This window comes from Raphanus sativus, chromosome 2 (assembly GCF_000801105.2).
Source record: "Raphanus sativus cultivar WK10039 chromosome 2, ASM80110v3, whole genome shotgun sequence".
In the NCBI taxonomy this organism is placed as follows: Eukaryota; Viridiplantae; Streptophyta; class Magnoliopsida; order Brassicales; family Brassicaceae; genus Raphanus; species Raphanus sativus.
In genome coordinates this window covers 37,668,167-37,681,913 of record NC_079512.1, presented here as the reverse complement: position 1 = coordinate 37,681,913, position 13,747 = coordinate 37,668,167, and the positions used below count along the sequence as shown (strand labels likewise).

At 37.9% G+C, this 13,747-nt stretch overlaps 3 protein-coding genes and 1 long non-coding RNA gene across 4 annotated transcripts; all 4 read left to right on the top strand.

Moving 5' to 3' along the window:
• Window positions 1-3,736: 3,736 nt before the first annotated feature.
• Window positions 3,737-5,709, top strand: LOC108841608 (probable polyol transporter 6). Its single transcript, XM_018614357.2, has 2 exons — window positions 3,737-4,177; window positions 4,317-5,709. Exons 1-2 carry the CDS (start codon window positions 4,042-4,044, stop codon window positions 5,699-5,701), a joined length of 1,521 nt encoding a protein of 506 aa, XP_018469859.1. The 5' UTR covers window positions 3,737-4,041; the 3' UTR covers window positions 5,702-5,709.
• Window positions 5,710-6,038: 329 nt separating this feature from the next.
• On the top strand, window positions 6,039-7,481 carry LOC108841610 (uncharacterized). Its single transcript, XM_018614360.2, has 3 exons — window positions 6,039-6,272; window positions 6,356-6,574; window positions 7,199-7,481. The coding sequence occupies exons 1-3, from the start codon at window positions 6,039-6,041 to the stop codon at window positions 7,259-7,261; spliced, it is 516 nt and encodes a 171-aa protein (XP_018469862.1). The 3' UTR covers window positions 7,262-7,481.
• Window positions 7,482-7,674: 193 nt separating this feature from the next.
• Window positions 7,675-9,650, top strand: LOC108841609 (plant-specific TFIIB-related protein 1-like). Its single transcript, XM_018614345.2, has 3 exons — window positions 7,675-8,312; window positions 8,387-8,545; window positions 8,621-9,650. The coding sequence occupies exons 1-3, from the start codon at window positions 7,710-7,712 to the stop codon at window positions 9,386-9,388; spliced, it is 1,530 nt and encodes a 509-aa protein (XP_018469847.2). The 5' UTR covers window positions 7,675-7,709; the 3' UTR covers window positions 9,389-9,650.
• Window positions 9,651-10,106: 456 nt separating this feature from the next.
• LOC108841607 (uncharacterized) lies at window positions 10,107-11,822 on the top strand. The gene is made up of 2 exons (XR_001948156.2): window positions 10,107-10,723; window positions 10,824-11,822. It is a non-coding gene; the product is annotated as an uncharacterized LOC108841607 (long non-coding RNA).
• The last annotated feature ends 1,925 nt before the right edge of the window (window positions 11,823-13,747 follow it).

Genomic DNA, 13,747 nt, shown 5'->3' with positions numbered 1-13,747 from the left:
TGGCCCTTATCTTCTGACGAATGAATAAAGAATGTAGTAGGATACCCGAGTAGCTCCTGGACTAGTCTAGCAGAAAGAGCAACAACACTCCGCTACACCCTAGCACCTTAAGGTTTGAGACTTTGAGATGATAGAACAGTAGTAATAAATTGTTTATGCATAAGATGTATACTCTGTTTAATATCTATTTTGGTACAGTTTTACTGATAATTTTTTTACATTTTTCGTGTTGGTACAGTTTTATTGTGATAAACTTTTACATTTTTCGTAGAAGGACAAACGAAAAGTCTAGTTCTCAGAAGAAAAAGAAAGAGAGTCTATAATCAACATAATAGTTTTAGATATTATATCCTTGTTTTTTAGTATATTTTCTCTTGTCTGTGATAGTAATACTGTTACTCACTATTTTAATAAGCTCCATTTGTTGAACACTTTTGTGGAAAAGTATATGATGGCTAAATAACAATATACACTTTTGACGAAAGAGTCCGATAACCCCACTCGCTCGGAAATAGAACAGTACAAAGTTGGTGAATAAAGTCCGTGGAATATGTACAAAGTAATGATTATCTTATTTGTTTTAAATTATCTTATTTTTAAATAACTTTTTTGAAGATAACAGTATAAAATCAGAACAGAAACATGAATATAATATAGTCGTTAAACACATCACTAAATTATTGATTGTTTTCCTTATACATAAAACCCAAAGTTACATAAAATTAAAAAGACATAACTTTAAGCTAAATGGCTAATATCAAGTAACTATATTTATTTGTTTTTATAATTTTTAGATTTGTTGTTTTAAAAATAGAAACACATCCACTGAGCTTTATAATGATAAAATACTCTCTAAAAGTCTAAAGGTATTCGTTCACGATTCAACATTACTAGCTTCTAGGAAAATATTTGCATCACTAAATATGATAAGTTTTAAAATAACAATGCAAGTTATGTTTGATTTTTTACTCAACTATCAATTTTCATTAACTAATCCGTTTATACAAGAGTATATGTAAAAAAGAACCAACATATAATGCCGAAATGTAGTATTAATTAAGAATATTTAGAAGGATCCTATGCTACTGAATGGAGATTTATATCTGATATTTTTAGGTGAAGTTAGTATCGACTGAATTTGCTTTGCAATTTCTTCTGTAAACCCTTCTTTTTATTTTGAAACCTATAAAGCCATTTTTGTTTATGATTCAGAGAAAAAAATGTTTTTACAGTGGCTCCAAGCAAGATGAAGCATTTCTTATGGCAAGCTATCTCGGGCTGTGTGGCAACAGCAGAGAGGCTCATTTATAGACACCTGGGTACCGATAGGAGTTGTCCTAGATGTGCTGTCCCAGTGGAGTCGATTAATCATCTTCTTTTTGAGTGCCCCCCTGCCCTGCAGGTGTGGGCTTTATCGGACTATCCGTCCCTTCCGGGTTACTTCCCGTGTACATCTATATACCAAAACATGAACTTTCTGTTTTGGAAGACAAAAGAGGTGGCTCCCTTGGGACCACAACTCGACACCTTTCCATGGATCTGTTGGTACATCTGGAAGGCGAGAAACGACAAACTCTTCAACGGGAAAGTCGTATCCCCGATGGACACTCTCCAACATGCGTCTCTCGAAGCCGAATGTTGGAGGACGGCTAACGAAAAGGAGGACAAAGAGGAGGAACATGATGATATCCATCCTTCAGAAGTGGAGACAGTGTCCCCTTGGATACCTCGAATCCCTACCTGCCGCATTGATGCCTCATGGATCGATAATGGCAGTGTTAGTGGCTTAGGGTGGTGTCTCAAGGACCAAATGGGCTCTGTATCCTTTGGACAGAGGGCATGTAGCAGGAGCCTCTCAGCCCTACACGCTGAGATGGAAGGTTTACTCTGGGCAGCATCATGTATGCGGGACATGAGGATAACCACGATAAGCTTCGAGACAGACTGCACGGATCTGGTGGACATGATTACGAACCCGGAGGAGTGGCCAGCATTCGCGATAGAGATCGGGATTTTTCAGGACCTCCATGGAGATTTTGAGGATGTAAGTTTGTCTCATATTCCTCGAAACATGAATGGAAAGTCCGATGCTCTAGCTAAAGAAGCAAGAAGGAGAGGATACATTTTTTCCCATATAGATCAGACCCGGTCAGATGGAGAGACTCCACGGAGACTCGGCTCATCGGACCACTACTTGATCTAGCAAAAATGGACAGCTGACAAAAAAAAAAAAACAGTATTTTGTTTGGTTCTGCACGAACGATTAAAATTACGTTTATGCGTTTGTGAGATTTTTGTAATTCTGTGTTGTAAGAAATCATTGGCTTATATATTCTATCATCTTTTTATTTGATAACTCATTCGTCAGATGACGATACCAGACGAGGTTATGACATAGCAAATGATGTATGTTATCAGTCTAAACAAGGCAGAGGCTTTTCAAAGAATTTTTTCTTGTCTGGTATGTTTTCTGTCGACAACTTTTCTTAGATTTTTTTTAAAACAAAGTATTATTTCAAGATCAAGTAAATTTAACAACTCATGATATTGTCTCCTATAAAATAGCATGAATTACATGCTATTACTATTCGCATCAGAGAGGTCTAATAGGAGCAGGCCCGGCTTAGATAAATTATAGTCCCTGTGCTAAAATATTTTGTTTCTCATAAATTACAATATCATTTCTCTAAATACAAATGAGGACCCTAATTTCTATAAGAATTTTTGAAAAAAAAAATGGACCCTGTGCTTGTGCACCTTGGGCACACCCCAAGAGCCGGCACTGAATAGGAGCAAGTTAAATGGTCGAACAGAGTTCAAATTTAAAAATAAAAAATTAGATTTTGATTTAAATAAATATAAAATTATGGTATAAACCGTTAATTTTTTTGATATACTATTAAATTTAGAAGTTATAATTTCAAAAGACACTAAAAATATAAAATATGAGCTACAGCTTTAAAAATTACCCTGTCACACTGTTAAATATATGGTTAATATTTTTTGAACATTGATTTGCATGGATCTAGGAAACTAAACACGGTCTAGCAGACACATAATGAATAAATAACATGGTATTTTTTCTCTGCTACATATGCGAATGATATTACGTTTACAGAAATCCATTATCTTTCTAATTAAATCCTATGTTGTGCATATTTACTTGACTAGCCAAAACATATATGGCTTTTCGCATGATTCAAAGTCTCTAATCAATAAAAACTCCTTTTAGATTTTCTTAATCCAAATAGCCACTTGACTTTTCCATTAAATAATCTAAAATTTCAAACTTTGAAGAAAACCATCAAAATGGACCGGACCCATGACGTTTTACACTCTCCATCGCTGACCTTTGATTCTATGAATCCAGCCAAATATTTTTTTTGTCTGGTTACATAAATTTATAGAAATTTCACGATAATAAAAATAAAAAGCAAATATTTAAAAATAGTTCTCATCCAATATCAACAGTCTCGTGCCGTGTACCCATATCTTCTCATCAGAAAAATCTTTGCTGGTCAAATTTCACGTTCAGATCAGTACAGTACCCCAAGAAGTCAATTTGGTTATAGATACGTACGTTCTTATCCAAAATGAGAAGTTAACTAGGAGTATATGTCACCGATCAATTTTAAGGACACATCAGACTTCCAAGTTTAGAGTCATATCGGATCAAACTATTATTTATTAATTACAATAATGTCCGTAATTAAAGTCATTGATCTGGTCTTAAGTAATTGATCGCAAACCAAACTTCTATTAATATACACAAAGTAGAAGTTGTGATTGACCCTTGTCCACTGGATTCAAATAACTAAATCCTTTTTCAAGCTTGTGGCTTTCACGAGTACAGTCTTCTTCTATGTGTTGTCATCTATTTTTTTCTATATATAATCAACGTATCTTCTTTGGTAGTGTGAGAGAGTTGAAGAACCAAACTCATAACTAACTTTCAGACAAAAGCATACAATTGGGAGATACACTAATTACTTAAAGTTTACATACTCTATAGTTTTCTAAATACTTGCTCGTGAATTAATCATGACCGATCAAGTATCAGGCGAGAATCCGACCGAGAAGACGGTCGAGAATCTGACCGAGAAGCCGACAGGAGTTAATAGATACGCACTTCAATGTGCTATTGTCGCCTCCATCATCTCCATCATCTTTGGTTATGGTAAATATATTTTAAGAAATCTCCAAAAATTATAAATATGTTTGTATATCATTGAAATTTTACTTTTCAAAGTAATTAAAAAAATTTAATATGTTTTGTTTTATGATCATGAGAACTGATGATATACATTTGTGTATAGATACTGGTGTTATGAGTGGAGCGATGGTGTTTATAGAAGAAGAGTTGAAGACAAACGATGTTCAGATCGAAGTTCTCACCGGTATTCTCAACCTTTGTGCACTCGTCGGATCATTACTCGCCGGAAGAACGTCGGACATAATCGGACGACGTTACACAATCGTCTTGGCCTCAATACTCTTCATGTTGGGCTCGATACTCATGGGCTGGGGTCCAAGTTATCCTGTACTCCTTACCGGTAGATGCACAGCCGGACTCGGAGTTGGTTTTGCTCTAATGGTTGCTCCGGTTTACTCAGCCGAGATAGCAACCGCTTCACATAGAGGACTCTTAGCTTCCCTCCCGCATCTCTGCATCAGTATAGGAATTCTACTAGGTTACCTAGTGAACTACTTCTTCTCCAAGCTACCAATGCATATAGGCTGGAGGCTGATGCTCGGTATCGCCGCGGTTCCTTCGCTAGTGCTAGCGTTCGGGATCTTAAAAATGCCAGAATCTCCACGTTGGTTGATTCTACAAGGCCGTCTCGGAGAGGGCAAGAGGATACTAGACTTGGTATCAAACTCGCCAGAAGAGGCGAAAGTACGGTTTCAAGACATCAAAACGGCTGCAGGAATCGACCCTAAGTGCGAGGAAGAAGTGGTGAAAATGGAGAACAAGAAGACTCACGGTGAAGGTGTGTGGAAAGAGCTCATTTTAAGACCTACTCCTGCGGTAAGACGAGTTCTTTTAACCGCTCTAGGGATTCATTTCTTCCAACACGCGACGGGAATCGAAGCTGTTCTTTTATACGGTCCGAAGATCTTCAAGAGAGCGGGAATCACGGCAAAAGACAAACTTTTCTTAGTTACAATCGGTGTCGGAATAATGAAAACGACGTTTATTTTCACGGCGACTTTTTTGCTTGACAAGGTAGGTCGGAGGAAGCTTTTGTTGACGAGCGTTGGAGGAATGGTTTGCGCGCTGACGATGTTAGGATTTGGGCTTACGATGGCCCAGAACTCTGGCGGGAAACTAGCTTGGGCTTTGGTGCTGAGCATAGTTTCGGCTTATAGTTTCGTAGCAGTTTTCTCTATCGGGCTTGGCCCAATAACTTGGGTCTACAGCTCCGAGGTGTTCCCGTTGAAGCTTAGAGCCCAAGGAGCGAGTCTCGGCGTTGCGGTGAACAGAGTAATGAACGCTACTGTGTCGATGTCGTTTTTGTCGTTGACTAAGGCGATAACCACCGGCGGAGCTTTCTTTATGTTCGCCGGAGTAGCGGCGGTGGCGTGGAACTTCTTCTTCTTCCTAATGCCGGAGACGAAAGGAAAGTCGCTTGAAGAGATCGAAGCACTTTTTCAAAGAGACGGTGATCATAAAGTACGCGGCGAAAACGGCACCGTTTGAACTTTTTTTCTTCTTTAAATGAAAGCGACTACCTTTTTTAGTATTTGATACAACGCCGTTTAGTCTTATTTGTGTGTGGCTTTTATCAAACTATAAACCAACGGTTAGATCTGCTCAGAATTTTTGGTATTAATTACCAATTCTAGATCAACGGCTCGTATGTTGACAGTTACGAGCAAACAAAGGCCCCCAGTTAATAGTGAAAGAGAGAGAGTGTGTACTTGTGCTCAGATCAAAATCGAGCCGACACTGAATGTACTGAAACTGAGCTCAGGTTTTTGCTCTAATCCTCACCACCACGCAAAGTTGTTGAGTGTGTTAAACCGTTGAGATCGAGATGAAGGAGGACGATGTCTTGCCGGCGACGGCGACAAATCCGAAGAAGGATAGCTCCGATTCGGTCTTGTTTGGAAGAGGTCGTTACAAGTTCTGTGCCTTTGCTGCTCTTATGCTTCTTGCTTTTTGGTCTATGTTCACCGGTACAGTCACTCTCCGGTTATCCACCGAGAATCTAAACCTGTTATCGGAAGATATCGGGATCCCAACAAACCATGAGAATCTCGACGTTCTGGTTTTAACTCTTTACTTCTCCCTCTTTGTCTGCTCATCTCTTGTCTAGATTTTGATACTGAGTGAGTTTTGTGGGTTTTGTAGGAAATGGAGGAGAGGGAGAAAGTAGTGAAGCATATGTGGGATGTGTACACTAACAGTCGTCGGATCAAGTTGCCTGAGTTTTGGCAAAAGGCGTTTGTTGCTGCTTACGAAGAGCTTATCAGTGATGTTACTGGGGTTAGAGACGCTGCTATTTCTGAAATCGCCAAGATGTCGGTGGCTCAGAAAATTTCTCTTGATCGTACTCCTACCAGATCAATGGTGATGTCTCTTGATTTAAAGTTTAGTGCTTTTTTTTGAATGGATTCTCTGGTAGTAGATTTGTGACTTCAGAATCAGTAGATACATTTTGAACGGATGGTAGGTTTTACCTCTAGTTGCAGTAACCTCAGACTCTCTTCATAGTTTCTATAAATGTGATGTAGTACATAGTAATCTTTAATTTGGTATCTTGACTTCATGTGTACGAGTCGACTTAGGTGGTTATTCTGGACTGAGATTTACTGATACTCTGCAAGTGATTTACATGTTACATGTTAAAGACAGAATGCAATCTGATACATATGTATATACGATCACATTGAAATACCATACGTTTTAACAATTAGGACTAATGATTCTGGAGATTGAGTATGTTTCAGTAACATTCTTAGCATGTGATTCAGCCTTGCTTAGAAAACATGTTATGACAGCTCTAATAATTCTAGATAGCCTATAGCTTTCGGTTTATGTTTCTTGTTGCAATTATTGCAAAAACCCCACTTGTAGAATAAGTTGGTTGGTTAGTCAAGTATGGTTTCCATCATTCGAAGTTAACTTCTTGCATTTATTGAATGGGATAATTCATCTAAACTACTAATTAATTCTGTTGGGTTTGGTGCTCAGAGTGCAAGGGAACTGGGAAGAAGCTTCAAGAAGATTCTACACAAGCCAGCAGCAAGTAGCTAGGCTGATGATATATTTGTAACACACATTTACTACATATAATCCTAAGATCATTTCTACTTGCTGAAGCCAAAAGATGAACTATCAAATGAGTAATTCATTTTGAGAGAATCAATAGCTCCTTTTGAGATTCTATCGATTGGTAATCACATACAGCTACTTTCATAATTATATGTGTATGTAGAAACATGGATCCTTATAATATATTCTTCTTCTTCTGAGATCTTCTATATTTGGGAGATTTGAATATGTGCCATAGTATCTGATTCTCGCACACTGTCAAGTGTCAACACTTTACTTTGATTTTAAGGATCAGTTGAGTTCCGGTCCAGACTCAAATTGATACTCCCGGTTAACAAAACAAAAAAGTTCTACCCGGTTTACTATTTCTACTCTCGTAGCGTTTATTAACACAAACACACATAAACCGAAACACGCCGGCGAAAAGAAAATGAAGTGTCCGTACTGTTCGTCGTCGCAAGGACGGTGCGCAACGACGAGCTCCGGCAGATCGATAACGGAGTGCTCCTCATGCGGCCGCGTGGTGGAAGAACGCCAGACGCAAAACCACCACCACCTCTTCCATCTCCGCGCGCAAGACACTCCTCTCTGCCTCGTCACTCCCGATCTCCAACCCCCCGCGTCGCAACCGTCTCCCCACGGCGACGAAGACGACGAGGAAGAAGAAGATCCGTTCGAGCCGACGGGGTTCATCACCGCCTTCTCCACCTGGTCCTTAGAGCCCACCCCGATCTTCGCTCGCTCCTCCCTCTCCTTCTCCGGTCACCTCGCCGAGCTGGAACGAACACTGGAGCTCGCTTCGAGCTCGACGAACTCGTCGACGGTGGTTGTGGTGGATAACCTTAGGGCTTATATGCAGATCATAGACGTGGCGTCGATTCTAGGGTTGGATTGCGATATCTCTGAACATGCTTTTCAGTTGTTTAGGGATTGCTGCTCGGCTACTTGCTTGAGGAACAGAAGCGTCGAAGCGTTAGCCACTGCTTGTCTTGTTCAAGCTATTAGAGAAGCTCAGGAGCCTAGAACTCTTCAGGTAATATTGCAGATTCTATTTTCTATTTTTTTATCTGGTTTTGGCTTCTTTTGTCTAATGCTTTGAACCAATAGGAGATCTCAATTGCAGCCAATGTACAGCAGAAGGAGATTGGGAAATACATCAAGATCTTAGGAGAAGCTTTACAGCTGAGTCAACCAATCAACAGCAACTCTATATCGGTTCATATGCCGAGGTTCTGCACCCTCCTTCAGCTTAACAAGTCTGCTCAGGTAGTGTGTCAACTAGACTTAAACAGATAGTGTATCTATCTATCAGTGCCTGAACCTGTATCTTCTTCTTCCTAGGAACTGGCGACTCATATAGGAGAAGTCGTGATCAACAAATGCTTCTGCACCCGTAGAAACCCCATCAGCATCTCTGCAGCTGCTATCTATCTAGCTTGCCAGCTTGAGGATAAAAGAAAGACCCAAGCTGAGATTTGTAAAATAACTGGACTCACCGAGGTAACCCTGCGCAAAGTCTACAAGGAACTCCTTGAGAATTGGGACGATCTTCTCCCTTCTAATTACACACCAGCCGTCCCGCCGGAGAAAGCATTCCCCACGACCACTATCTCCACAACCCGCTCAACAACCCCAAGAGCCGTGGATCCACCTGAACCGAGTTTCGTGGACAGAGAGAAGCCATTGGTTAAGCCCGTAGAAAGTTCAGATCATCCACACCAGCAACAGCCCAAAGGCAAAGAAGATAAGCACCCGAAATTCAGACAGCCTTGGCTGTTTGGAACTGCCAACCCAGGGGATATGATAAGCGAGCCAGCAGCAAAACCCAGTGCTCTGGACTTTGATAAGCAGCAGCTCGACGATAAGGACACATTGCCTAGTTATCTAAGACAGCATAGCCAGTTCCCTTCAAATCCATCTTCTTCTTCAGGTATCAGCACTATCAACTGGACCTTCAGACCTTCTGGTAGCAACAGCGAGTCTTCTCCTAACATGCCTGTTGTTCATCCGCCGAAACTGCCTCCAGGTTATGCTGAGATTAGAGGTAGTGGATCTCAAACAGGAAACAAGAATGCTAATATTAATAGTAATCCACATGAAGACTTCTAGAGAAGCTATTAGATTAGTCTTCAGTGTGAAGGTGATCCTCATAATGTTTCTCTTCAGTCTTTAGATTTCAACATAACTCAAAGGAGCTACTCTTGTCTTCTTGATTGTGTTTCTATGGTTTATGAATATATACAAATTTATGGTCTAATTGGAGTGACAAATCCATTATGTTCTTGTTACGGTTTATACTCCGCATCTCATCATGTAAGACTCTTTCAGTACGAGTGGACCTTGACTATCGTGGACTATGGTTTCTTCTTGAGTTTCAATAGTGCTTAATTTAGGTTTTGTCACGTTTGGATCAAGATCTCAAACCGAATTTGGAGCGTAGTGAAACCTGGTTCCAACATTGGCAAACCAGCCACATAACCACAACAAAATCACATGCTACTACACACAGGTAATGGTTTGATTACAGTCCGATAGAGAGACAACGCGATTTGATTATGGGCTTTGTATTGGCCCAGTTACCTTCATGGCTTTATGTCAAGCCAGTTAACTACATTGGCCGTTATCAAAAGCAGCAAAGAAAGTAGACGATTTATCTAGAAGGAGCCTAATATTTCTCCTATAGAAAAATAATGCGTTTCTGACTTTCTTTGATAGAAAATAAATTAACAAAAATATATGGAAAAGCCGTGATGTAAATCGCCGGGAAGAGTGGAAGCACCGTGGCTTAGTGGTCAAGGTTTAAAGGCTTCTACACCTAAGTCTGGGTTCGAATCCCAGACGACGCAGCTGTAATATCGTCTATGTAATATTTCTAGTTGTTTCTAATAGCATAATAAACCCGACAAAAAAAAAAATCTTCAAGAAGAAGGCAAAATAAAATAAAAAAATCGCTAGGAAAATTTCAGATTTTTTTCCCAATAAAGTAAAGGGAGCACTAAAGTAAACGTGATTAGGTAAGACAATGAAATCCAACAACACATATTAGCTGGCCATTTTCCTTTAATTAATTTAATCGTTATCTATTTTATGTGTAAAACAACCGCCTCTCATTAAAAACGCCCCTAAACACGTAACCCACATAGACCGTTGATCTTATATCTATTAATGTGATCTAGTCCGTCCAATAGTCCTAACACTGTATAAAAGTAGCGAATTGATCTCTGTAGGTTTTCATATACCCGCGTTTGTTATGATTCGTTCAACTTTTTCGCTACATCTCTCGTGTTCGTCGATGTATCGAAGTCTCTCCGATGAAGTTCGTCGCAAATTCGGCTCTCAGATCGGCGTCGTATCCGTATGTATCCAGTGGATCCGGTTTAAATCACGGCGAGAAGACTGATCCCAGCGGCTGATTAATATCTCCGACGATTGGTTGAAGAGCTGGTAATTATGCCTATCGCATCTTTGATCTGATCGTTGTGAGTCGTTTATTTCGATTGAATTCTGTTGTAATCTCATTTATTTGTTGCTTTCGGAATCTCAGATCTGATCTCGCATCATGACCTCGGCCGCTAACCTCGCCGGATCTGAGAATTTCGTTGCGTTTTGATGAAGGATTAGAGAAGAGCGAAGAGGAAGAGGATGGCAGATATGTGAAATTGAAATTGAGTGATAGGATGTATGAGATGTTTGTTTAGGGACGATACAGCCTTTCTGATGAGAGAGGGCTTGAGTTCTGAATTAGCATCTTTGTCATCCGACCTTTGCCATGACAGGTGCGCTTGCATGGCAGGTCACACAAAATATCCCTAATAAAAAAATAACTGTTTCGTGTTGTTGTGAGGGGAGTTCGCACGGGGAACATATTTTTATAGCCCGGGTTCTCCCCTCACCTCCTTTGTGTCTTTTGCACTCTGCTCTCACTATCACACTCACACACTCATATCTCAAATCACCAAAATATCTCGATTCACAGACATATTTTGAATTGATTCGAATCACTACTATTGGATCTGGAGTCGAGTACCTGCATAACCAAGTTCAACATACTCCATGGAGACCAAAAGGTACTTTCAATTATTTATTCGCATTACTAATACATCCATTGACATCTAATCGGCTTTTATTTGGCTCATTATTAAATCATCGGTACTACTCAATCATTCTCCAAAAATATTATATCGGCCAAGTATTCGTATTAATTTATATCTCCAGACTTAGCATTGATCTGAGAATTTGAATTAACTTGAGGAATAGTAGATAGTTATTACATTGTACCATATTGTAAGCATATCGTACTCTAGGATTCCTAGAGTTGCAAATGGCTTTGAAGAGTTCTGAATGAGAAGTTTGTTTTCGAACCAAGTGTCTGATGTTTTACTTATGTTACCCCACGGCTCTTGTATGTTATTAACTAATGTTGTAAACCTTGAATAGTATACTACAGTTATATTGTTGCACTAAGATTTTGAATGTTAACATCGGATGTTGTTCTATAGTAATTGATTATATACTTTCTATCTATATATCGTTTTTTCTTAAATCTCAGTTACAACTTTGGTGTTTAATGTTATTAACAGTAATTCATAGTTGAAATTTTTTTAATCTTAAACCAGGCTTTAAATCTTGATCCATATCCAATTTGATAGTAGACTTTTCTTTATTGTGCATAGGGCTCTTTTGCGAATGGGTTTTTGCTTCCATGTGGAAAAAGTTTGAAAAGTTCATATGCCTTGCTAACGCGGAAAGGTTTGTATTAGTAGATCTGTAAGCTCAAAATGGTAGAGCTCTCATTATGAGAGGTTGGTGGTTCGAATCCACCCGGATCTGTCTTCCTCATCCTTTTTAATTTAACTGATGTTGAGTTTCGGTTGTTATGATCTCCTTTTTGCATTGGCAAGGGGAGAAAGAATTGGTCATTGCTTAATTAACTATGTAACTTTGATCACAGGCAACTAAGCAAAGACTTTTGTCCCAATTAGGGTGACAAAAAAAAGTTATCGTTGCGACCGTCTGGAAAAGTATGCCTAATATTTACATGTTTACATCATGGTTACATATTGGACGCGTTTCGATTTGGACTTAAATGATGAAAAGGATAATGTGGATTGTGGGGGAGATATAAAGCGCATAAATCAAAAATAAAATGGGGAAGAAGTAAAATTCATAGATTATATACTTTGGGATTTAAGTGGCAGATGGATCAAAATTGTTTTCTATGCTGAGAAATATCAAGGTCGATAATTTTGCCACCATATAAGAATACATGAGAACTTTTCACGTATGATTGCGCCTTTCCGAGCTATTTTATGAGATCTATACTCAATGATATGTCATGTGTAATGTTGATGATATGAAGATTTGTTGTAACCATTTTTTCGTAATTTATATAATTTGCGTTTCTTGGGGTTTAAACCCCATAATTTCTGGTGAAAAGCATTTTTTGAATTATATAAAAGTATTCTGACATCCACAAAAATGAGTTCAGACTAGTTATCTCTAACGATACCAAAATATTAATTTTCCAGTGGTTTTCGAAATTTGAATTCCGGTAATTTCATCCTATTAGATTTTGTCCTCAAATTAATCACCATCTGACCACAGTCTCTGATTCTGGTGTAAAAATATTAATGAAACTTTAATTAAACAATGGATTAAAAGAGCTTTCACAACTGTTTTCTTTATTCTATAGTAATTACTATTATTAAGATTTTTAACTTTAAAATTCTAATTTATTTCGGGTAATAAACCCAAAACTAAATATATCGTGAAAAAAAATTAAATTAATTTTATTTAATGAACTTAACTTTTTGTCTATAGTGTTTTGAAATGTTTTATCATTAAAAATTTAATACACTTAAGTTATAAAATTAGCATTTATGTAAATATATTAGTATGATCTCTTTTAAAATCAACATTAAAACCAGAAAATATAATAAAAATTATTGAAACAAACGTTAGAGACAGCTTTTGAAAACTCCAGCATGTTTTCATGTGACCTCTCTGTATTTGAGAGTGATTTGTTTCGCCATCTTATATGTAAGACAGAGGTCAACAAAGACGAATATCATCTAGTCAGTTAAACTTACGATATTCACAAAATTAGAATTGCAAATTTTAACTCTCACATATAATATGAATTTTAAAATAAATTTATCTCATTGATTTCCATAATTTATCTGAAATGTTAGTGTTGAAAATGTTAATTACTATTTTTTAGATAATTAATTTATCTCTAATGCCATTCAAAAGAACCACTATACCAATAAAACTTTAGATAATTTTTATTATCTAATTTTTATATATATTCAATTTATACATATATAATGTTGATTTAAAACAAACTAAACTCATCTGTTTGCATAAATTTTGAAAATGATAATTTTGAAAATTTAAGTTACCAATTTTTAGATAATATCATTATATTTTTATATTTTTCATTTGATTTTTTGTTTTTGATTTTTAGAT

What these genes read in the sequence shown, in the direction of transcription:
- LOC108841608 (XM_018614357.2), top strand. Translation starts at nt 4,042, where the DNA reads ATGACCGATCAAGTATCAGGCGAGAATCCGACCGAGAAGACGGTCGAG. An exon ending in CTCCATCATCTTTGGTTATG is followed by an intron (nt 4,178 to 4,316) that starts GTAAATATATTT and finishes ATTTGTGTATAG; the next exon opens with ATACTGGTGTTATGAGTGGA.
- LOC108841609 (XM_018614345.2), top strand. Translation starts at nt 7,710, where the DNA reads ATGAAGTGTCCGTACTGTTCGTCGTCGCAAGGACGGTGCGCAACGACG. An exon ending in AGGAGCCTAGAACTCTTCAG is followed by an intron (nt 8,313 to 8,386) that starts GTAATATTGCAG and finishes TTGAACCAATAG; the next exon opens with GAGATCTCAATTGCAGCCAA. An exon ending in AGCTTAACAAGTCTGCTCAG is followed by an intron (nt 8,546 to 8,620) that starts GTAGTGTGTCAA and finishes TCTTCTTCCTAG; the next exon opens with GAACTGGCGACTCATATAGG.
- LOC108841610 (XM_018614360.2), top strand. Translation starts at nt 6,039, where the DNA reads ATGAAGGAGGACGATGTCTTGCCGGCGACGGCGACAAATCCGAAGAAG. An exon ending in ATGAGAATCTCGACGTTCTG is followed by an intron (nt 6,273 to 6,355) that starts GTTTTAACTCTT and finishes TGGGTTTTGTAG; the next exon opens with GAAATGGAGGAGAGGGAGAA. An exon ending in GTACTCCTACCAGATCAATG is followed by an intron (nt 6,575 to 7,198) that starts GTGATGTCTCTT and finishes TTTGGTGCTCAG; the next exon opens with AGTGCAAGGGAACTGGGAAG.